Raw genomic sequence first — 25,895 nt, forward strand, 5'->3', positions numbered from 1 at the left:
GTGTGTGTGTTCCTGTGAGGTAAATATTTTGAACATGGAACACCTACAATTTGTCATAGAAATATAAAACAAAACAAGAAAATACCAACAATTTGTCATGAATGAATTAGAAACAAATGAAAAAAACAAAAAAAACAAAGATCCCTAAAATTTACCACAACAAATGATAAAAGTAAATAATAAACTTAAATAGGAAAAACACTTAAAAAAATCTCCAACAAAAAACCAATAGAAGAATAAATAAAATGGAATACAAGAAAAAAGAAAAGAAAAAAGTGAAATAAATAAAAAATAATAAGTGAATAAACTATAATAAAAAAGCAATAAAAGGGAAAATGAGTAAACAAAAGGAAAAAATAATAGAAGAATAAATAAAAAGATGAAAATAAAGAGAAAATATAAAAAAAAATGAACACAAGATAAATAAAAAAAGATGAAACAAAAGAAAATGAAATACAAAAAAAAAGGGAAACAGTTCAGGAAACAAATAAAATGAAATGCAACAAATAAAAAACAAAACAAAATAAAATAAAATAAAATAAAATGAAAATAAAAAAAAAAATATATAAAAAAAATTAATAAAAAAAAATAAATAAATAATAATAATAATAATAATTATAATAATAATAACAATAATAATAATGATAATAAACCCTTCTCTTTCATCTCCCGTTTTCCTTCACCACTCACATCAATCTCGTCGGTGAAATCGGATGACTCTTCCGTCGTCGTCCCACCGCGGCGGATGACATCTGGTGGTGGGTCAGGGTGTTACTAGTGCCACAGTCTCTATCAACTATGTCTCATGGCTCATACAACACATGGGCTGTATCAACTACATCTCATGGCTCATACAACACATGGGCTGATAAGTGATAAGACACACCCAGCTTTGGTAGACATAGTGAGGGAAAAAAAAAAAAAAAAAGGGGGGAAGGGGGTAAAGGAGTAAATTTAAGCTCTGAATGTGAAGTGAGGGATTTCACCTGACACTTGAAGACTTATTAGATCCCAGTATTTTACATTTAAAAACATTAATACTGTATTTCCTATTTGCCTACGTACCAATCCTGTTGTGAGATGTAAACATGTACCTGGCATACAAGTATGGCATTGGCACTGACTGTGAGAGACTACAGAGCTAGCTAATAGTCATAATCTTTCTTTTTTATCATTTTTTCTCCAAACATGCAAAGAAACTTAGGAGTCGCAGGAGTACTAATCTCTCTACAAGGCTTCTTCAGTGTGAATGATTTACAGGCAGTTGACTGAGCACCTATAAATCCCCACATAGGATCACACCATAGCGGGCTGGGATCCTACGCGGGGGGTATATAGGTGCTCAGTCAACTGCCTGTAAATTATTCACTCTGAAGAAACCTTGTAGGCAAAACGTTAGAGAAGTAAAGTACTCTTGCGATTCCCGATCCCTCCACCACCAACCCACCAATCTGTTCCACTTCATGGCATGTTTGCAAAGTAAGAATATTAAAAGACTGGTGCAATCTTAATTCTTTGAAAGTGTGTCTTGCCTCAAGGAGTAACGGCATCACACTGTAAAGAATGCAGTGAAGTAGTTTGCTCATGTCAAGATCAACACCACCGACCACATGTTTTGTTTTTGGTTCATGTGGTGTATGGTCACTTAGGCCAATTTTTCCTGCCTGGTGTCATTCTATGTGAATTACTGGTATGTATGACGTACTATATACTGTCACCTTGAAAGAAAGAGTTATCTTATGGAGTAGTACCAAGGATCACTTTGTTTACATGTACAAAGATGTCTGGGGTTTGATTTTAGAGCCTCTGTTGCCATAGACTGACCACCAACCACTGCCTCAATGCTGAATCTTGGCCTCATAGAATATAGGCTCATTTTTATTTTGTGGAGAAAAGGTGTGTCTTATGAGTAATCAAATACGGTAAATAAAATACCAAACACTCACTCTTAATCCGCTTCTTCCTGAGCAGCAGCTGGTAATCGTGTGACTGTCTGTACGCCTGTAGCTCATTCCTGTACCTCCGTTTGTCCTGCTCCGAGCGAGACACAAATGCTGCTTTCTCCTCCACGCTGAGGGCTGACCACTCCGCCCCCAGCACCTTGGTTACCTGGGGTGGACCGGTGGATGTCAGAGAGAGAGAGAGAGAGAGAGAGAGAGAGAGAGAGAGAGAGAGAGAGAGAGAGAGAGAGAGAGAGAGAGAGAGAGAGAGAGAGAGAGGATGAGATGAAAAAGAATGAGAAAAATATTGACACACACACACACACACACACACACACACACACACACACACACACACACACCACCTTACAAAACCACAAAAATATTACCTATCTCTCTCTCTCTCTCTCTCTCTCTCTCTCTCTCTCTCACTATTTTTATTCTATTTTTCTTCCATTAAATACTAAAATTACTCTTATCTTTCTCTATTTCTATTTCTTTATATTTTCTTTTCTATTAACCTCTTCAGTACTGGGACACATTTTTACCTTGAGTTTTGTGTACCATTAAACCATTCAATTTACATTAAGAATGGTCTATGGAGGTCACAAGATTAATGGCCACAGTCTTCACTATTCTAATTCCTTACATGAGTTTCTGAAGCTGTGTAAAATCACCAAATAGTAACCAGAATGAATATGGAAATTTGTGTTTTTTAAGGCATCTTAAGACAGTTTAACATGTTTTTTATGGTATTTTAAGACAGTTTGGCATGTTTTTAGGGGATTTAAAGACAACTTGCCATTTTTTTGCATTTAAAGACAGTTTGACATGTTTTTAGGACATTCAAAGATAGTTCGGCATGTTTTTAAGGCATTTTCAGACAGTTTGACATGCTTTTACTGGCATTTTAAAACAATTTGGCATGTTTTCAGGGCATTTTAAGACAGTTTGGCATGTTAATAAGGCATTTTAAGACAATTTGGCATGTTTTTAGGGAATTTTAAGATAGTTTGGCATGTTTTTTAGGGCATTTTAAGACAGTGTGGCATGTTTTTAGAGCATTTTAAGACAGTTTGGCTATGATAAGACCATTTTATTTACATTACAAATGGTCTTTGGAGGTCAGAACATAAATGACTGCAGTCTTCACTATTTAAACCCCTAAATGAGTTCCTGAAGCTGTATAAAATCACCAAATAGTAACCAGAATCAATATAAAAATGTGTCATGGTACTAAAGAGATTAAAACACAACCCCACACACGCCCAATACCTCCCACACACCCCCTCCTCCCTCCTTACCGCTCCAAAACCAAGCTCCGGCCTGGTCTCCCTGTAAAACTTCCTTCTCTCATTGAGGAAGAGCACATAGGCAGTGAGTGGGGCTTTAGGTGGCTTGGCTCCTGGTAACTCTGGCTTCCTCTTCCTCCCCTTGGGCCATCCTCCTCTCTTCTTCTGCTTGGGGAGGGAGGGAAGATTTTATTAGGTTAGGTTAGGGTGTATTCACCTAGTTGTAATTTTACAGGGCCTGGGTATCATACTGGTGTGGCCCCGTCTCCATATCTACACACATCCAACTTTCCTTTAAAACTATGCACACTCCTCGCTGACACCACCTCCTCACTCAAACTATTCCACACCTCCACACATCTCTGTGGGAAACTATATTTCTTCACATCCTTCAAGCATATTCCCTTGGCTATCTTTTTACTATGCGATCTTGTAGTTCTATTTAAATTTTCCTCTCTCAACATCATTTGCTCATTATCCACTTCATCCAAACCATTCAACAGTTTATAAACCTGTATTAAATCTCCTCTTTCTCTTCTTTGTTCCAAGGTAAGCAAATTCATTTCTTTTAATCTCTCCTCATAGGTCATTTCTGCCAATTCCAGAACCATTTTTGTTGCCATTCTCTGCAATCTCTCCAACTTCCTTATATGCTTCTTTTTATAAGGGGACCAAACCACCCAGCATATTCCAATCTTGGTCTAATTACCATACTAATTAATTTCTTCATCATATCTTTATCCATATAATGAAAGGCTAATCCAATATTTCTAATCAAATTATGTTTCTCCAAACATCTTGTCAATATGAGCCTCAAACTGCCCATGGTCTTGTATTATCACTCCCAAATCCTTTTCCTTTTCCACCTTTTTCAATACTACTTCTTCACCCATCTTATATGACCCTCTTGGCCGTCTTCCACTCTTCCCCATCTCCATCACATGACTTTTGCTCAGATTAAATTCCATCTCCCACCTCTTGTTCCACTCCCAAATCATATCCAGATCTGCCTGTAAAATTTCACAATCTTCTTCACTCTTCACACACCTACACAACTTCGCATCATCCGCAAACAAATTAATATAACTGTTTACTCTCTCTGGCATATCATTAATATAAACAAGGAAAAGTATTGGTGCCAGCACTGAACCTTGTGGGACTCCACCCTCCACCACCAACCAGTCCGACTTTGCATCTCTTATTACCGTTCTCATCTCCCTCCATCTCAAGTAGTTTTCCATCCACTTTAACACTTTTCCCTTCAGTCCTCCATAAATCTCTAATTTCCATAGCAGTCTCATGTGTGGTACCTTGTCAAAAGCTTTTTTAAATCCAAATATACACAGTCCATCCATCCTCTCTCTCTTGTATTTTGTCAACCACTCTTGAATAAAAGCTCAGTAGATTTGTTACACATGACCTCCCTTTCCTAAAGCCAAATTGATGATCCGATAATAACTTATGATCCTCCAGGAACCGTATCCAATATTTCTTTATCACCCTCTCACAAATCTTACCGACCACACTTGTTAAAGACACAGGTCTATAGTTAAGAGGCTCTTCCTTACTGCCTCCCTTATAAATGGGCACCACTTCAGCTCTTTTCCACTCTACTGGTACTTCCCTGTTTCTAATGAACACCTTATAATATCATATAATGGATCAATCAATTCTTCTCTACATTCCTTCAATAATTTTCCTGAAACTTCATCTGGTCCCATCGCTTTATCATCTTTAAGTTCCTCCAACATTTTATATAACTCCTTTTAGGTATCTTAATGTCATCCATGTGCACATTTCCATTCCTTACATTCTGAGGCTTTACAAACATTGTTTCTTAGGTAGTAAATACTTGTTGAAACCTATTATTTAGCAATTCTTTAGTAAATATTCTTAGGGTCATCTACTATCCCTTGCTCTCCTTTAATCTTTCAATGGACTCTCTCTTTTAAGTTTACCATTTATGAACCTGTAAAACAATTTTGGATGTTCCTTACTCTTGTCTACAATATCTTTTTCAAATTTTCTTTCTTCTTCCATCCTTACCCTCACATACTCATTTCTTGCCACTCTATAATTTTCCTTATTTAGTATATTCCTGCTCTTTTCCATCTTTTCCAAACCACATCTCTCTTTTCTTTAGCCTTAACACAAGTTGCATTAAACCAATCCTTTCTTCCTTCCTCTCTCGGTTTATACTTTGGTACAAATTTCATAACTCCTTCTTTATAATATTTCATAAAATCTCATATTTTTTTGCACTTCTCTGATTTGTAACATCTCCTCCCAATCTAATGTTCTGAAATAGTTTTTCAAATTTTTTGTGTCCATCTTTCTATAATTCAATCTACCACTCCTGTATGTCTCATCTCTCCTTCGCTGTGTTATTGCCATCTGCATTTCCATAACCACATGATCACTCTTCCCCAATGGACATTTATATTGTATATCCCCACATAGGTACACTTCTCGTATTAACACCAAATCCAGTCTAGCCGGTTCATCATCTCTATATCTAGTATTTTCTTTCACCCTCTGTTTCATCATATTTTCCATCATTAGATTAAGGAATCTCTCTCCCCATGCTTCCTCTCCAACACCACTTACTAGATTTTCCCAATCCACTTCTTTACAATTAAAATCTCCTACTAGTATCACCTTTCTTTTTGTTTTTGAGGGCTTGTGTGTGTATTCACCTAGTTCACCTAGTTGTAATTTTACAGGGCCTGGGTATCATACTCGTGTGGCCCCGTCTCCATATCTACACACATCCAACTTTCCTTTAAAACTATGCACACTCCTCGCTGACACCACCTCCTCACTCAAACCATTCCACACCTCCACACATCTTTGTGGGAAACTATATTTCTTCACATCCTTCAAGCATATTCCCATGGCTATCTTTTTACTATGCAATCTTGTAGTTCTATTTAAGTTTTCCTCTCTCAACATCATTTGCTCATTATCCACTTCATCCAGTCCATTCAACAGTTTATAAACCTGTATTAAATCTCCTCTTTCTCTTCTTTGTTCCAAGGTAAGCAAATTCATTTCTTTTAATCTCTCCTCAGGTCATTTCTCCAATTTCAACCATTTTTGTTGCCATTCTCTGCAATCTCTCCAACTTCCTTATATGCTTCTTTTTATAAATCCTTTTCCTTTTCCACCTTTTTCAACACTACTTCTTCACCCATCTTATATGACCCTCTTGGCCATCTTCCACTCTTCCCCATCTCCATCACATGACTTTTGCTCAGATTAAATTCCATTTGCCACCTCTTGCTCCACTCCCAAATCTTATCCAGATCTGCCTGTAAAATTTCACAATCTTCTTCACTCTTCACACACCTACACAACTTCACATCATCCGCAAACAAATTAATATAACTGTTTACTCCTTCTGGCATGTCATTAATATATACAAGGAAAAGTATTGGTGCCAGCACTGAGCCTTGTGGGACTCCACTCTCCACCACCAACCAGTCCGATTTTGCATCCCTTATTACCGTTCTCATCTCCCTCCATCTCAAGTAGTTTTCCATCCACTTTAACACTTTTCCTTTCAGTCCTCCATAAATCTCTAATTTCCATAACAGTCTCATGTGAGGTACCTTGTCAAAAGCTTTCTTTAAATCCAAATATACACAGTCCATCCATCTCTCTCTCTTGTATTTTGTCAACCACTCTTGAATAAAAGCTCAGTAGATTTGTTACACATGACCTCCCTTTCCTGAAGCCAAATTGATGATCCGATAATAACTTATGATCCTCCAGGAACCGTATCCAATATTTCTTTATCACCCTCTCACAAATCTTACCGACCACACTTGTTAGAGACACAGGTCTATAGTTAAGAGGCTCTTCCTTACTGCCTCCCTTATAAATGGGCACCACTTCAGCTCTCTTCCACTCTACTGGTACTTCCCCTGTTTCTAATGAACACCTTATAATATCATATAATGGATCAATCAATTCTTCTCTACACTCCTTCAATAATTTTCCTGAAACTTCATCTGGTCCCATCGCTTTATCATCTTTAAGTTCCTCCAACATTTTATATAACTCCTTTTTAGGTATCTTAATGTCATCCATGTGCACATTTCCTTGTACATTCTGAGGCTTTACAAACATTGTTTCTTCAGTAAATACTTGCTGAAACCCATTATTTAGCTATTCTGCTATATTCTTAGGGTTATCTACTATCCCTTGCTCTCCTTTTAACCTTTCAATGGACTCTCTCTTTTTAAGTTTACCATTTATAAACCTGTAAAACAATTTTGGATGTTCCTTACTCTTGTCTACAATATCTTTTTCAAATTTTCTTTCTTCCTCCCTCCTTACCCTCACATACTCATTTCTTGCCACTCTATAATTCTCCTTATTTAGTATATTCCTGCTCTTTTTCCATCTTTTCCAAGCCACATCTCTCTTTTCCTTAGCCTTAACACAAGTTGCATTAAACCAATCCTTTCTTCCTTCCTCTCTCGGTTTATACTTTGGTACAAATTTCATAACTCCTTCTTTATAATATTTCATAAAAATCTCATATTTCTTTTGCACTTCTCTGATTTGTAACATCTCCTCCCAATCTAATTTTCTGAAATAATTTTTCAAACTTTCTGTGTCCATCTTTCTATAATTCAATCTACCACTCCTGTATGTCTCGTCCTTCCTTCGCTGTGTTGTTGCTATCTGCATTTCCATAACCACATGATCACTCTTTCCCAAAGGACACTTGTATTGTATATCTCCACATAGGTACACTTCTCTTGTTAACACCAAATCCAGTCTAGCCGGTTCATCATCTCCTCTATATCTAGTATTTTCCTTCACCCTCTGTTCCATCATATTTTCCATCATTAGATTAAGAAATCTCTCTCCCATGCTTCCTCTCCAACACCACTTACTAGATTTTCCCAATCCACCTCCTTACAATTAAAATCTCCTACTAGTATCACCTTTCTTTTCCAGATAATACACTTTCCAAACTCTGTAAAGTATCTTTGATCATATTGTTGTATTCCCTTAATGTCCAAGAATTTGTTTTAGGAGGTACATAAGTCACCATGATTATCAATTCTTTTCCATCACTTTTTATCCTTATGCTTATCACTTCTGCATTGTTCTTCCCATACCAAACCTTATCCACATTTATTTATTTCTTCGTCATAATCATAACTCCTCCTCCACCTTTACTCTCTCTATCCTTTCTCCATATATTATATTTATTATCCAAATCTATCTTTGTTTTTTCATGCAATTTTGTCTCAGTCAAACACACTATATCAGGCTTCTCCACTATCTTATAGTCTTGCAATTCCAATCTACTTGACAGTATCCCATCTATATTAGTATACATTACGGTCCACCCACTGCTCCCTCTAGGGGTTCCTCCATATTCCTTCTTTCCACATACCACTTTCTGACTCTCTCTCCTATAACTCTCCAAAAAAACTTTTCTCTTTCCTCCTCAGACCGCTCATAATTTTTCCTTCTCGCCTCTTCCACCAATTCCTTATATCTTCTCCTCTCTTCCTCATTTCTATTCTTTCTCACAAACACCTCTTTACAACCTTCTATCTCTCTTAACTTTGATGTTCTATATAGGATATCCTCCGCAGATTGTTGTGACTTCAGTACTACTTTAATCGGTCTGTTCACTCCCTCCTTATACGGACCCAGTCTATGGATCTCTTCCACTTCTTCTTGTAGGTCTTTTTTTTCATCATCATTTAGATTTTTTAACAGATCTCTTACCGTTTTAATTCTTCCTTAATTCTCTTAGGCTTATATGTTATATTTTGTTCTTTCATCCCAAATATTAACACACTCTTCTTCTTTTCTGCTATTTCCCTTATCAATGTTTCCTTATTCTTCATTACATTAATCAGTTCCTTGGACCTTTCTTTTTTGTCTTCCTTCAACTGATCTTTAATTATTTCTTGTAATCCAACCATCTCTGCTTCCCTCGACTCAGTCCATTGTGTTTTCTTCAGTTCCCATTCCCTTTCAAACCTTTCATTCTGCTCACTAATCATTTCCTTAAAGTCATCTTTCTCCTTTACTACTCTCTCCATTTTCTCCTCCAACCGTCTCTTGTATTTTTCAACCTCCACTCTCAAGTGTGCATTCTAATCCACCAATCGTTTTTCATTTTCCTCCAGTCTCTTAACTCTTTCTTCAAAGCCTTGCGGAATTCTCTATCCTGCTCCTCCTTACTCCTCTGAACTTTTAATTCCTTCACCAACTCCTCATATCTCTTCTCCAACATTACCAATCTACCTTGCAATGTTGCCCCTGTTGAAGATGGACTCATGCTTTGACTGGCCACTTTCGGCTTTGCTCCCTGGCTCTCATCAACATATTTTGAATTTGGTCATTTATTTCTTACCGGTCTATCCATTTTTTTTTTACTCTTCCTAGCATGTTTGTGGTCACTCCAGGCCTGATAGCTACGTGTGTGGTATGCATCGGCTGCTATCTGGCCTTTGTCGGTTCCCACTCTGTCGTTTTAGTGTGGAGGTTCTCACACCTCCGATCACTCCCATGTACACGCCACCAGGCTACGTTCACTCTGTACACTCTCACTCGCTCTGGTCTCCTCAATAGCAATAACTATTCTCACTCAAGCACATTGCTTAGCGTGTGAGTGTTAGTTAGATGCCGCTCTGAGCAGGACATGTCCGCTCTCCACATTTTGTGTGTGTGTGTGTGTGTGTGTGTGTGTGTGTGTGTGTGTGTGTGTGTGTGTGTGTGTGTGTGTGTGTGTGTGTCTGTATTTACCTAGTTGTAGTTTTACACCTCTTTATGCTCTGTCCCGTCTCCATATCTACACTTATCCAATCTTACTTTAAAAGTGTGCACACTCGTTGCAGACACTACTTCTTCATCTAAACTGTTCCACGTCTCAATACATCTCTGGAAACTATATTTTTAATATCTCTCAGACATCTTCCTTTCTCAGCTTTTTACTATGCGATCTTGTGCTTATGTCATATTCTTCTCTCAAGATCAGTTTCTCATTATCCACTTGGTCCATTCCGTTGATCAATTTATAGACTTGTATCAGGTCTCCTCTCCTTCTTTGTTCCAAGGTTGGTAGATCCATAGCCTTTAGTCTCTCCTCATATGTCATCCCTTCAAGTTCTGGGACCATTCTTGTAGCCATTTTTTGTAGCCTCTCCAATTTTCTTATGTGTTTCTTTTATGATCCACACTACTCCTGCATATTCCAATCTAGGTCTTATTATAGTATTTATCAATTTCTTCATCATTTCTTTGTCCATGTAGTGAAATGCTACTCCAATATTCCTCAGCAAATTATGTTTCTCTAAAAATTCTATCAATATGGCTTACTGGTTGATTGTTTTCTTCCATCATCACTCCTAAGTCCTTTTCCTTTTGACTTTCTCCAGTTCTACACCATCTCCCATCTTATAGATTCCCACATGTCTTTCACTCTTTCCCATTTCCATGACATGGCTTTTGTTCACATTGAATTCCATTTCCACTTCTTACTCCATTCCCAGATCTTATTTAGGTCTTCTTGCAGTATTTCACAATCCTCCTTTTGTTTTATAACTCTGCACAGTTTCTATCATCCAAACAAATTTATGTAGCTGTTCAATCCTTCTGGCATGTCGTTAATATAAATGAGGAAAGTATTGGTGCCAATACTGACCCCTGTGGCACTCCGCTTTCTACTGCTCTCCACTTGGACTTCATATCTTTAACTACTGTCCTTATTTTCTCCCCTTAAATAATTTTCTATCCATCTCAATGTGCTTCCTTTTAAGTCACCCTTCTCCTCTAACTTCCACAGTAATCTTCTGTGGCACTTTGTCAAACGCCTTTTAAATCAAGTAGATGCATTTGTGTGTGTGTGTGTGTGTGTGTGTGTGTGTGTGTGTGTGTGTGTGTGTGTGTGTGTGTGTGTGTGTGTGTGTGTGTGTGTGTGTATTTACCTATTTGTGTATTACAGGGCCCGAGCTAAGCTCTCTGTGTCCTGTCTCCTTGTCCATTCCTGTCATATCTCTCTTTCATCTGATTGACACACGCATCAACGACATCACTGCTCAGTTTATTCCACTTATCAATGCTACGATGCGGAAACTGTATTTTCTCACGTCATTTAGACAGATGTCCTTTATTAGCTTTTTCCATGTCCTCGGAGATGATTACTTGTGGTCACCTTTATCAACTCTCTGTCCAGTATGTCAATCTTGTTCACCAATTTATACATAGTTATCATGTCTCCTCTTGTTCTTCTCTCTTCTAATGTGGTCAGCCCCAGCTTCCTCAGTCTTTCCTCATAGTCTAACTCCTGAGTCCTGGTACCATCCTTGTTGCCAGCCTCTGTACCCTTTCTACCTTCTTCACATTTTTCTTCATATGCGGTGACCAGACACATGCTGCATATTCTAACTGGGGTCTTATTAAGGTACATAATATCTTCTTCATCATTCCTTCATCTAGGTAGTGGAATGCAAGGCCAATATTTTGAAGCATGTTGTATGTTTTCCAAAAATCTTGTTAATGTGTTTCTCCGGTGACAAAGTGTTTTGCAGTTACTCCTAAGTCTTTCTCCTCATTGGTCTCTTTAATTTTCTCATCACCCAGCCTGTAATCCCAGTTTGGTCTGTATCTACTTCTTCCCATTTTCATAACATGGGTCTTGTCTATATTAAATTCCATCTGCCACTCTTTACTCCACTCATATATTTTATCAAGATCTTCCTGTAACTTGTTACAATCTTCCACATTCTTTACTCTCCTCATAATTTTAGTATCGTCCGCAAACATGTTCATGTAACTGTCAATTCCTACTGGCATATCATTAACATAAATCAAAAACATGATGGGACCCAGCACTGACCCTTGTGGAACTCCACTGGTTACCTTCTTCCACTCGGACTTCCTTCCTCTCACCACTGTTCTCATTTCTCTTCCCATTAAGTAATTTTCCATCCATTTTGCTAGTTTATCATTTACTCCTCCAATCATCTTTAGTTTCCACATCAGTCTATTGTGTGGTACTTTATCAAAGGCCTTTCTCAAGTCCAGGTAGATAGCATCCACCCATCCCTCTCTATGTTGTAGTATGTCAGTCACTCTTGAATAAAAACATAATAAATTGGATACACGATCTTCCTTTTCTGAAACCAAACTGCCTTTCACTCAGAATGTTTTCACTTTCTAGATACTCACTCCACTTAGCTTTAATTACTTCTTCACATACCTTGCACAATATACTAGTCAACGATACTGGTCTATAATTTAGCGGTTCCATTCTACTACCATTCTTATATATAGGCACAATGTCAGCTCTTTTCCACTCTTTCGGGACTAATCCTGTTCGTATGGAGGTTTCCACAATATCAAATATGGGGTTCAACAATTGATCCTTACATTCTTTTAGCAACCTCCCAGATATGCCATCAGGCCCCATTGATTTATTAATATCCAGATTGCTTATAATTTTCCTTACATCTTCCTTAGTAACCATGATGTCCTGCATTTGCTTTATTTCCGTAGGCCTTCCTCCCATAAAATGCTCCTCCTTTGTAAACACTTTGCAAAAGTTGTCGTTCAAAATTTCAGCTATATCTCCAGCATCTTCATATACTTCTTCCCATTTTTACCTTTTCTATTGCCTCCCTTTTATTTAGTTTTCCATTTATGAATTTGTAAAACATTTTGGGTCACTATCACAGTTTTCCACCACCCTCTGTTCATATTCCTTCTGTGCTGTTCTCCTTACTTCAACATATCTATTCCTTGCTGTTTTGTAGCCTTCCTTGATAATACATCACTGTTTTTCTTAAGTTTCTTCCATGCCTTTTCTTTGTTCTTTTTGCTTCTTCACAATTTCTATTAAACCACTGTTTATTATTTAAAGTCCTCTTTCTGTAATATGGCACAAACTTTTTCACAGCAGAGTTATACAAATCCATAAATTTATCGTATTTCAATTGCATATCTCTTTCCTGGTATACCACGGACCAGTCAATTTCATTAAAGAACTCCCTTATATGGTTATAATTTGCCCTAGTATAATTTAATTTTTCCTCCTGCGTTCCACAATCTTATTCGTGCTTAATTCTGTATCCAGCTCAAAGCTTAGGACATCATGATCGCTTTTCCCCAAGGGACTTTCATGTTCAATTTCCTCTTTTAGAGAGATTCCCCTGGTAAATACCAAATCCAACCTTGCTGCAACATCTTGTCCCCTGCACCTTGTTGGTGATCTCACCCACTGTGTCATCAAGTTATTTGTTGCTACCTTTAACAATTCTTCTGCCCACTCACCACCATTCACCACTTCGTAGTCTTCCCACACTATTTCTTTGCAATTAAAGTCTCCAACTATCATCACTCTATCCTTTCTGATGAGTTCTTGCTTCATTCTGTCTAGAGTATTTCTCATCACCATTTGGTACTGTTCATATTCCCAAGCACTGGTTCTGGGTGGTATGTATACTGTTATAATATTAATGTCCCTCTTGCCATCTGTTATAAGCATACTTATCACTTCCTCATTTCTCTTACTATAGTTCACCTCCTTCACTATCAGATCTTCCTTAGTAAGAACCATTATACCACCACCTCCTTTATTTTTCTATCATTTCTCCATACTTTGTAGTGTTTTACAACAAACCAGTCTAGCTTTATTTCGGCCTTAGCTTTGTTTCCACTACACACATTATGTCCGGTTCGTTATTTCTTAGGTAATCCATACATTCTAGCCTCTTAGACAGAAATCCATCTATGTTCGTGTAAGTCACTTTTATTCCATTCCTAGTCTCATTCTTCCATGTAATGCCTATTCCGTCTGTTTTATCCACCACTTCTTTAGCCTCCCATTTCTCATCCTCCAAAAAACTTGGTCTTTTCCTCCTCTGTTCTTTCGTCATTCCTCTCTTTCACTTCAGTTACAAGCTCCTTCATTTTCATTCTCTCATCTTGTGACATATTTCTTCCTATGTAAATTGTTTTGGTTTCCTCAGAGTCCTTAAGTTTCCAAGTCCTCCTCAACAAGGCCTGAGACTTTAATTTCAATTTTAATGGTCTATTCTTGCCTTCCTCAAAAGCTCCCAATCTCACACTTTCTTCTACCTCAGCATATAGGTCCTCTTCTTCCACAGAGATCTTGTTCAGTAAAGACTTAATCTTGTCATTTTCCTTATCCCTCCTATCCTGCCAGTTCCTGTTAGTTTCCTCCAGCAATCCTATTATGATCACACATTTTTTCTTTTCAGCAATATCTCTCACCACATACTCATTTTCCTTTAGTGCCTTTACCATTTCCCTCTGCGTAATCCCTTTATTTTCCTCTTCCTGCTTTTTTACTATCTCCCTAAACGACCTTTGTACCTCCTGATGTTCATGGTTCACTTCTTTCATCCTGGTATCAATTAGATTAAGACATTCCTCTTTCCTCAAGTCCCCTTCGGATATTTTTATCTCCATTTCCATGAGTTTAGCCTTCATCTCTTCACATTGTTTCCTTAGTTGTTGGTTTTCTTTCTCCATCTCTACTTTTTCCTTCAATAGTTCTTTATTCGCTAGCGTTAACAAATAGATCTCTTTTCTGAATGAATCATTTTCGGCTAGAACTCTATCCAGTTTTTCTTCTATTGACAAAATGTTTAGGAACTTACTTTCCAGTGCCTGGATTCTTGCATCCATATCAAGTTTCTGCAGTCCTTTTGGCGTAGTAATAAAACCTTCAAAGTCTCTAGTTTGCCTGGACGCCATTTTTGTTGTTGTCAGCTGATTACGGCCAGAACGATCACCGTCCACACTCCCCTCTCAGGGATCACTCTCCATATCACTCACTTTCAACACTAAGAGACAGTAGGACATTAACGGACACAAACTTAGAGTTACCCGGGCCCTGTAATACCATAGGTATTTTCTTTCTTCCCGTCCGCAGCCGGAGATGAGCCGTCCTCTCTCAGCGACGGTGGCGACGTGTGTGTGTGTGTGTGTGTGTGTGTGTGTGTGTGTGTGTGTGTGTGTGTGTGTGTGTGTGTGTGTAGTTGTATTTACCTAGTTGTAGTTTTACAGGGCCTGGGCTTTATGCTCGTGTGGCGCTGTCTCCATATCTACACTTATCCAATCTTACTGTGTGTGTGTGTGTGTGTGTGTGTGTGTGTGTGTGTATGTGTGTGTGTGTGTGTGTGTGTGTAATTCGCCATGGTCGCCTGTTGGTCACCCAGCCAGTCTTCCCCATTACGGAGCGAGCTCAGAGCTCATAGACCGATCTTCGGGTTAGACTGAGACCACTAGACACACTCCACACACCGGGAAGCGAGGCCACAACCCCTCGAATTACATCCCGTACCTATTTACTACCAAGTGAACAGGGGTTACATATTAAGAGGCTTGCCCATTTGCCTTGCTGCTTCCCAGGACTCGAACCCAGGCCCTCTTGGATGCGAGTCAAGTGTGCTAACCACTACACTACTACAAAGATTTCAATTAATTTTCTTTTTTAAGAGTGTTGGCAGTACATGTTAGACTATCAATGAGCAGAATACAGCAAGAAAAAATATATATAAACAAATAGATAAGAAAAATAATAATCAAACCAACCTGAAAAACAAAAACAACAAGAACACATCCACTTTTAACTTGAACACACACACAAAATCACCCCCAAACACCCACCTTGATAGCAGTGGGTGAGGTGGAGGAGGTGGGGCCCCTGGAGGCAGAGGGGCGGGGCTGGATGAAGGCCGGGGGGGTGGGAGGGGCTTCTGAGGCAGACTCTGTGGAGGACTCTACTGGTTCATCCACAGAGGAACCCATGCCACTCGTCTCCCCATCTGTGTCCGCCCTCGCTGGTACCTGTGGAGGAGGAGGAGGAGGAGGAGGAGGAGGAGGAGGTGAAAAGAAAGGAAGAACAGGGTAAGGAGGAGAAAGGGAAGGAAGAATAGAAGAATAAGGATGAGAAAGAGATGGAGGAGGAAGAGCAAGAGGAGGTGAAAGGAAAGGAAAGGAAAGGAAAGGAAAGGAAAGGAGGAGGAGGAGGAGGAGGAGGAGGAGGAGGAGGAGGAGGAGAAGGAGAAGGAGAAGGAGAAGGAGGAGGAGGAGGAGGAGGAGGAGGAGGAGGAGGAGGAGGAGGAGGAGGAAGAGGAGGAGGAGGAGGAGGAGGAGGAGGAGGAAGAGGAAGAGGAAGAGGAAGAAGAAGAAGAAGAGGAAGAGGAGGAGGAGGAGGAGGAGGCGAATGGATAATGGAAGAGCAGAAGGATGAAGGAAGAAGAGGAAAATAAAAGGAAAAAAAAAAGAAAGAAAATTAATTAAAACAGGTGAAGAAGGAACACAAAAGAAGAAAACCAGAAAAAAAAATTAGATAGAAGGAAAAGAAAGAAAGAAAGAAGGGAAAAGTATAAAACATTAATAAAAACACCACCCCTTGTCTCCCTCCCCTCCTCACCCTCCTCCCACCTCCTCACCCCTCCCTCCCATCTCCCTCCATTAGCAAACTGACTGGCAACACAAAGAAACACAACAAAGTAACAAAAACAACATCCAAAAGGTTATTCTGACTACACAAATATAAACAAAAAATAAAGAAAAGGTAAAACAATAAATAATGTCGATAAATCTGTGTAAAAAAAATATAAACATCTTTCTTCTGATCCACACAACACAAACAAATAAGTGAATAAATAAATAAATAATAAACAAAACACACACACACACCAACAAAACTCTCACACACACACTCACAAACACACACACAAAAACACACCTTCCTCGCTCCTTTCCTCTGCAGTGGCGTCTCCCTGAACTTGGCACCTCTGTAGCTTTTGGGTGCCTGACTAGCCCAGCGCACTGAAGGCCCCACAAACGCTCCAAACGGCTCATCAAACGACTCAAACGGCTCGTCAAAATTCTCTTCCTCCTCGTCCATAGAAGATTTGGATCCTGACATCAGTTTAGCCCTCAAATCCCCCAAGTGTGTGTGCGTTTGTGTGTGCGTCTGCTGGTGTTTGAGTCCCTGTGTGCGTGCCTGTGTCTGTTTCTCCAAGTCCGTGTATGCATATGTGTGTGTGTACGTTCGTTTTGCCTTCATGTGCGTTTTTGTGGGGGTGGTATGTGTGTGTCTTGGGTTTGTGTACGTTTTTGGTGCACATGGTATGACTGTTTGTGTGTGTGTTTGTGTGTGTGTCTGGTTGTTGTTGTTGTTGTTGTTATTGTTGTTTGATTTTCTTGTTAGTTCTTCACCAACTGTCACGTTTTGAACTGCATCCTGTGAGAGAGAGAGAGAGAGAGAGAGAGAGAGAGAGAGAGAGAGAGAGAGAGAGAGAGAGAGAGAGAGAGAGAGAGAGAGAGAGAGAGAGAGAGAGAGAGAGAGAGAGAGAGAGAAAGAAAGAAAGAAAGAAAGAAAGAAAGAAAGAAAGAAAGAAAGAAAGAAAGAAAGAAAAAAGAAAGAAGAAAAGAAGAAAAAGAGAAAAGAGAAAGAAAAGGAAGAGAAAGAAGAAAAAAGAGAAAAAGAGAAAGAGAATAATATCAAAATCCCAAAAAAATCAAATATACTCTATATACAAAAAATCAATCAATCAAATTAAGATATAAAAGCAAACACATACTGACCTGGGAGTGTGTGAGATCAGCAGAGGTCGCCAGGAGGTCAAGATGGTCAGCCAGGAGGAGGAAAGTGTCACCCATATTTTCTGACAACACCACACCACCACCATCACCACCACCACCACCACTACCACAACCACCACCACCACCACTGCCACTGCCAACCACCCACATCATTTCACTCCTGCAAGATAATGTATTCATTGTACTTTGGGTTAATTAATAGTGATGGTAGAATATATAGGCCTAAAAAATGAGGTATAGGCTGAAAAATTTAGGCCTTCTAGCTTCTCTTGGGTTTGTGTGAGTGAGGAACCATCATACGTTTTCTATTAATCATTGTTCTTTGGGTTAATTAATAGAGAAGATTGAATATATAGGCCTAAAACATGAGGTATAGGCTGAAAAATTTTGTCCTAGCTTCTCTTGTGTTTAAAAAGTTTGATAATGTGTAAGTTTGTATATTTTCTATTAATTATTGTACTTTGGGTTAATTAATAGTGAAGGTTGAATATAGGTCTAAAAATTGAGGTATAGGCTGAAAAATTTAGGTCTTCCAGCTTCTCTTGCATTTGTGTGAGTGAGGAACCATTGTATGTTTTCTATCAATTATTGTTCTTTGGGTTAATCAATAGTGATGGTAGAATATATAGGCCTAAAACATGAGACATAGGAGGAAAAATTTACCACCACCACCACCACTGCCAACCACCCTGCAAGATAATGTGTGAGTGAGGAACCATTGTATGTTTTCTATTAATTATTGTACTTTGGGTTAATTAATAGTGAAGGTTGAATATGTAGGCCTAAAAAATGAGGTATAGGCTGAAAAATTTATGCCTGTTAGCTCCTCTCGTGTTGATAAAAGTTTGATGTTTGCTTATAAATTTTTCATTATTTAAGAGTTTGGCGAGAAAATGAATTCAGATGATAAGAAAGACCAGCCTAACATCACCCCCCCACCCTGGCCCACAATAAGATACACTATCCTAGCCTGACATCTGTTAACTCACCCTACACACCCACATAAAGAAAACGAACCTAACCTAACACTTCGTAACTCACCCTAGACACCCAAATAAGATAACCTAACCTAACACTGCCTAACTCACCCTAGACACCAAAGATACACTATCCTAAACTTATCCTAACCCAACCTACCCAAAAATAACCCTAACATAACCTAACCTAAGGAAAAACTAACTCAATCTAATTAAACCTAATGTAACTAAACTAAACCTAACCTAACCTTATCTAACTCAGTACTGTTCCACCCCTCCTCCTCATCCCCCTGCACCCACACATACAGTAAGCTCATTAATACTTTCTGCCGGGTTATAATGTGGCTATGATTGGTCCAGATGGCGAGATGAGGCCCAGACTATGTGAAGGACTCTAGTTGTGTGTGGTGTGTTCATGGAAGCAGCAATAATAGTGATAGAGTAGTAGTGTGTGGTGTGTTGAAGGAAGCAGCAATAAGAGTAGTGTGTGGTGTGTTGAAGGAAGCAGCAATAAGAGTAGTGTGTGGTGTGTTGAAGGAAGCAGCAATAAGAGTAGTGTGTGGTGTGTTGGTGGAAGCAGCAATAAGAGTAGTGTGTGATGTGTTGAAGGAAGCAGCAATAAGAGTAGTGTGTGATGTGTTGAAAGAAGCAGCAATAAGAGTAGTGTGTGGTGTGTTGAAGGAAGCAGCAATAAGAGTAGTGTGTGGTGTGTTGGTGGAAGCAGCAATAAGAGTAGTGATAATGTCAATAACACATCAATCAGCAGTGGATGGGCTTTCAGAGAGGAGGTACCCCCCAAAAAATACCTCCTTTAGCCCATAAATTCCCATGAAAAGCCCACATGGTATAAATAAAAAATAAAAATAAAAAAAAGTATCAAAAGCCCACATGGTAAAAAAAAAAAAAAAAAAAAAAAAAAAAACAGTGAGATGTAGCCAGGCCCCATGCAAGACTTAGTAGTGTGTGGTGTGTTGGTGGAGGCAGCAATCAGAGTAGTGACAATGTCAGTAACACATCAATCACCTGCCAAGTATTCCCTGTGAACACAAAATATGTCAATAAAATAGTGATCCTGTGTTAGTAATGAGAAAAATGAACATTCCTGCTCTAACAAATAAAGTGAAGAAATAGAAAATGATCACGCATAAATAGAAAAATAATAGACAGCATTCCTACAAAAAAAAAGAATAAACAAATAAAGATCGCCTGTTAATAATGCAAAAAGAAAACAATAGTCCTGCACTGGACAGCTGAGGCGAGTGAGGTTATAATATAAACATAATGACAAGAGAACAGGACTCGCAATCAACCCACAACACATAGTCTCCATCACCTACCACAGTAAAGGCTCCAACATCAGAGTGCACAACACACCAAACAGCCACACAGACCGACCATACATAGGATGGCCTAGGCAACACCCCACAGGATATAGACCTGAGTCTGGTACAACAGACACAAGAACATTTTACACCAACCCACAGTCACGTATCCACAGAATCTGTAAGTACCACAGAAGGGAACCAAGGTAGCAACCCCCTCAAATCAACCAGCACAGAGCAATGAGTGGACGAGCCTCATCCAGCCACTACAAACCTACAATGAAGATATAGGTTCCACAGACAAGGGTGCTGCAAGTGGGAACGGCTGTAAATTCAACTACCCCAAACACTGCCAGAAATACACTAACCATGGTCCCTGAGATGAACAGGGCTGCAAATTGGGAAGGGACTCTCTTCAATGCTTTGCCAATAAAATGTCAGAGACACCACAGGTTGCCCAGTGTCCAGATTCAAGAAAGCATTGGACCACTTTCTGCAAACCATGCCAGATGAGCCTCCCGCCCCGGGCTACATGGCTTACTGCAGGGCAGCCTCAAACTCTATGCCAGACAAAATGGCTCTTCTGAAAAGTGAATTTCTGACCAGCAGCAGCAGCAGACCACCACAACTGTGATGAACACCCTCTACATCCAACTAAGTGAGTAAGTAAACTAACAAACAATATAAGGAAATAGAAAATGACCACACGTAAATAATACAAATAAACAACATTCCTGTAAAATACACAAAACTAATGAATAAACAGATCACCCGTTAGTAGTGCAAAAAGAAAACAATAGTCTTGCATAAACAAAATAAAGAAATAGGAAGTGATCACAAATAAAGAAAAGAAATAATAAACATTCTGGCATAAAACAAAACAAAGAAATAAAGACCACACATTAATAACACACGCATTCAACACAAACAAACAAACACACACACACACACACACACACAAATAAAAACACGCTAAATACAGACTAAACCAAAACACACACACCAACAAATAAAAAGTAAAACAAACAAATAAACAATACAAACAAGATTAATTGCAAAAAATAAACCAAAACACACACCAACAAACAAGATAAACAAAACACACACATCTCTCTCTCTCTCTCTCACCTGTCCTGCTGCCTCCGGTCAAGTGGCGCTTCATTTCCCTGTCCCTGCTGCCCCTCACAGTACAGCAGCAGTGTCTGGCCGTCCCCCGCTCCCTCCAGGAACACCTCCGCGCCCTCTCCCTCCTCCATGGCCCCTCACAAACACTCAAAATGGCCTAAAATGAGTCAAGTTTCCTAGTGTTTACTCCCGAAGTCACCCCGTCAGCTGGTCTGGGTCTTGATCTTGATGCTACAGAGTCAGAGATGCTACGAAATTTTGATTGGCAAAATCTATTGGAAAAGTGTGGTACTAGCCTCAGTTTTGTATGGATCTAGTATACTTGGGTACACTAAACTAGAAATAAGTAATTTACAAAGAATAGGAGATTCACTATATCGAGTAATATTAGGGTCATCTAACAATGCACAGATACCAGCTTTGAGGGGAGAAGTTGGCTCCAGCACTATGGAAAGCAGGATCAGGGGTTCAGGGGAAACCAGCTGCAGTATTTAAAGTATGCAGAAGAGAATGAAAGTAGTAATCTGTTTTTTTTTTTTTTTTTTTATTTATTTCTGTCTTTTTTAATTTTTATTTAGTTATACCATGCGGGCTTTTCACGGGAATTTATGGGCTAAAGGGGATACTTTTCGGGTTACCTCCTATCTCAAAGCCCACCCGCTAGCAAACCATGGTCCCGAGTGAGGAAGCCCAACCTACACTCGGACCGTAGACAGGATTCGAACCCGTGCGCTTGCAATGGAGACCCCTCGGACCCCAAAGCATGCATGGTTCCACTGTACTTAGAAGGACGATAGAAGATAATAGAACTACCTAGAAGGATAATAGAGGAAAAGCTGAACATTCCCAAGGATTACTGGATCCAAACAACTAAAGAATTTCTGAATAACCTGGAGGCGGGCTCATACGTGCCAATTTGCTATTTTTATTTTACATACATAGAGTTTCCGACTCATCCCTTCTAGGTGGAAAGTGTCAGACGTAGCGCCTGGAAAGTATCGACTAGTTGGCGCCTTGGCAAAAAGTGAGTGTAAACAAACAGCTATCCACCAATTGATGCCTTCCTCCAGTGACGCTGCTGCATTGTTCTTCTTTTGGCGTACCGGACGAGTCAATAGAAAAGAAAATGCCTGTGGATACGTCCCTGGCTAAGTAGAAGAAAAGAAAGGATCGAGTGTCTACCACACTCTAAATTCGCCTACATTCATAAGGAAATTGTTAAACTTAAGACTATGCAAATTAAATCCTGACAAATCTTCGATCCTCACCTCCAACAATAGTTACAACACCCTGCATTGAGAGAAACAGTTCTTGTAGAGTGGTAGCTATTTCGTCAAACGACGATTTGCGTAAGTCTTTTTTTTTTTTCCTGTATAATTCATTTCTGGGATCCCAGATATGTTCTTTTTCCCTCACCAACTCTAACATCTTCTCTATCTCTGCTGGAGACCACATTTTCAAAACTTCTCTGTGACGTCACGGCGTAAAGTCGCAAATCGACTAGCAAAACCATCATGTTGGTTTTGGTTTGCGACTGTTTTATGCAGTCGCTATGTAAGCGCCGATTGCGTACGTTAAAAAAAAATAAATAGAAAAAAAAACAGGCGCAAATTGGCACGTGTAAACCCTTCTTAGAACTAAATTATTCAGATTTCAGCGGAATAAAGGCACAAAATTTACAAGGAAAAATAAAGAATGGGATACAGAAAATTTGAAGAAGTGGCAAAAGGTTTAGTTTACAACTATACAAGAAATTCAAACAAAGCATAAAAGAGGAAAAGTTTTACGACAACAAACCATCAGCGGAATTATTATGTGAGGCAAGAACAAACAACCCTCAGCTAAAAGATAGGAATCGATACACGAATGGTGACACAAAGTGCATTACTTGTAACAGTGAATTAGAAAACCTAACTCTTTTCCTATTACAGTGCCCAGCTTATGCTAATGAAAGGAATACAATAATGCAAGTAGATAGACTTAATACGGAGGAAGAAGACATAACAGGAGAACTGTTATTAAAAGAAGAAATGATCGAAGAAACGAAAGCAGTTTTAAATGAAATGTGGAAAAAGAGAGAACGACAAAGAAAACTCTAGAAAACTGATAACGGATCAGTGAAGATCGCCAGGGAAGCGTCGTAACAAGTCAAGGCTTCCCGAGCGACACCAGCAGTGCAGTAAACAAAAGACGATGGATACTATTTTCAAACGCAACACAAGAGAATAAAAAAATTCTCACATCTTATTCCGACGACACTTTGATGCAAACTCACGTCTTTAGTCTCCCTTGCAAGCCTTTCAGAGCACTCCATCACAGCGAATAGAGAAAAGAGAGGGAAAACAACGCATAAATTCATCGGGTTTGTGGATGCAAGCTCACGTCTTTGGTCCTTATTCTTCAATGTCCAGCTGCCTCATTTCCCTGCTGATGACGCAGAATCTTTGTTGAACTATCTGCATAATACGAGCACCTTTCCACATCCCGAGAACTTCAACAAGTCTTTCGGAGGTAAAGGTGAGATGTAACTTTTGGTTTACATGTCGCCAGTAACCTCCGTTCAGTGACTCCTCTTCCTTCAGGATTAATTGTCTTGTGTCTCTCTTTATACCACCTCCCCACCTAATCTTATGTTCTCACCTTTCTCCTCCACACCACCTGCACAGTCATCCTCTACCTTCCTGGGACTACATTCTGAAGCACTGTTCTACCGGTCCAGTACTAAAAAGGCTGGATTTGAAGTAACACAAATTTTCAAGGACGTTTATACCATTCTACTGAAAAGTTCACAAGATTTTTACGTTTTATATGAAATAACACAAATTTTCAAGGACATTTATACCATTCTAGTGAAAAGTCGATAAGATTTTTACGTTTTATATGAAATAACAAAATTTTCAAGGATGTTTATATCGATAATCAATAAGATTTTTACGTTTTTAACCGTAAAAACACCCACGACAACTTGATTAATCATCTCTGTAGCCTTTGAAAATAGTCGCGGTGAGAGAGTAAAGTGGTACAGTGGAACCATGCGTGCTTTGGGATTCGAGGGATCTCTAAACGCACGTGTTCGAATCCTGTCCACGGTCCGAGTGTAGGTTGAATTTTCTCACTCGGGGCAATGGTTTCCTAGCGGGTGGGTTTTGAGATAGGAGGTACCACAAAAATTATCCCCTTTAGCTCATAAATTCCCGTGAAAAGCCCACATGGTATAAAGAAAAAAAAAAGAAAAATACTGATCCTGAAATACAGATTAAGTAATGTTAGCTAATAGTGTCACAGGGGAAGGAAAGCAGCTCAGACACTCCAATAGGTTTTTTCTAAGCTCTCCGATATCTTACTTGTCTTTTCCTATGTTAGTGTCCAGCAGGTCAATAGGATTAATGGCACTACTTCATCAGGTGGGCCTTACAGGGATGGTGTGTTCCCGCCACAGACTGTAATGTGTATGTGTGTGTATTTGTATGCTTGAATGTGACTGTGTGTGTGTGTGTGTGTGTGTATATTTGTGTGTTTGAATGTGTGTGTGTGTGTTTCACTGTTTGATCTGCTGCAGTCTCTGACGAGACAGCCAGACGTTACCCTACGGAACGAGCTCAGAGCTCATTATTTCCGATCTTCGGACCAGGCACACACCACACACCGGGACAACAAGGTCACAACTCCTCGATTTACATCCCGTACCTACTCACTGCTAGGTGAACAGGGGCTACACGTGAAAGGAGACACACCCAAATATCTCCACCCGGCCGGGGAATCGAACCCCGTTCCTCTGGCTTGTGAAGCCAGCGCTCTAACCACTGAGCTACCGGGCATGTGTGTGTGTGTGTGTGTGTGTGTGACTGTGAGTGTCTGTGTTTGAGCGAGTGCGTGTTTGAGAGAGAGAGAGAGAGAGAGAGAGAGAGAGAGTGTGTGTGTGAGTGTGTCCCTATTCATCTCTACAATTGTCCATTTTCCCATAGTGGGAGTGTTAAAGAGAGCGTCATTATTTCAACTCCTGTTTCTACTTCCTGTTTCTCTTGGATTCTCTGTCATCTAACTGCCGGAAACTACCACGTCACCACACATGATGATAAATGTAGGTGACTCACTAACTAGGTTGTTTTGCACTGAGTCAATAGGAAGCTCTACAGAATTAGAGAAATTCATTGACGGTAAAGATTTATGACCAAAGGTAGGCATGGTTTATATAGTGACTCTAATGGCCTTCTGCAGATTCTCTTACTAAAGAACATATTTAGGTTATGGAGAATATATTATCTATCTATGATATAATTCCATTTGTAAGTGGCAGTAACATGTTATTTTCTTCCATGATTTTTCTTTTAAATCCTCCTTTTGTTAAATGCTCCATGCTTTATGATGTATTCTAACCCATATCCTCATGTTGTCACAACATTCCCGAACCTTTGCGGCGGTGACAGCGGCGTTGACGAGACGTTCTACCACACCAGCCCCGTAACGAGCCTCAGAAAAGCAACTCGTCTTGTACGCCTCAAAACCCCGAGGAGTTTTTTTTTTTTTTTTTTTTACGTTAAGGCCTATAGCGCCTGTAGGCACACTTGAAGAGTGAATGGGAAGCGCTGTTCAGCTTCCGCCCATTAGTGACGCAGG

General features: G+C 39.4%; 1 protein-coding gene across 1 annotated transcript in view; it reads right to left on the minus strand.

Annotated features, from left to right (window-relative positions):
• LOC123514105 (stress response protein nst1-like) overlaps window positions 1-21,489 on the minus strand; it is a 47,678-nt gene extending 26,189 nt beyond the window's left edge. The window contains exons 1-7 of the mRNA XM_045271740.1: window positions 21,282-21,489; window positions 17,837-18,014; window positions 16,992-17,492; window positions 15,905-16,084; window positions 3,245-3,397; window positions 1,947-2,109; window positions 691-752 (exon numbers count right to left, since the gene is read on the minus strand). Of these exons, the coding sequence (XP_045127675.1) occupies window positions 691-752; window positions 1,947-2,109; window positions 3,245-3,397; window positions 15,905-16,084; window positions 16,992-17,492; window positions 17,837-18,014; window positions 21,282-21,409 (1,365 nt within the window). The 5' untranslated portion in view covers window positions 21,410-21,489. The remainder of the gene's footprint in view (window positions 1-690; window positions 753-1,946; window positions 2,110-3,244; window positions 3,398-15,904; window positions 16,085-16,991; window positions 17,493-17,836; window positions 18,015-21,281) is intronic.
• Window positions 21,490-25,895: the final 4,406 nt, after the last annotated feature.

This window comes from Portunus trituberculatus, chromosome 5 (genome assembly GCF_017591435.1).
Source record: "Portunus trituberculatus isolate SZX2019 chromosome 5, ASM1759143v1, whole genome shotgun sequence".
Lineage (NCBI taxonomy): Eukaryota > Metazoa > Arthropoda > Malacostraca > Decapoda > Portunidae > Portunus > Portunus trituberculatus.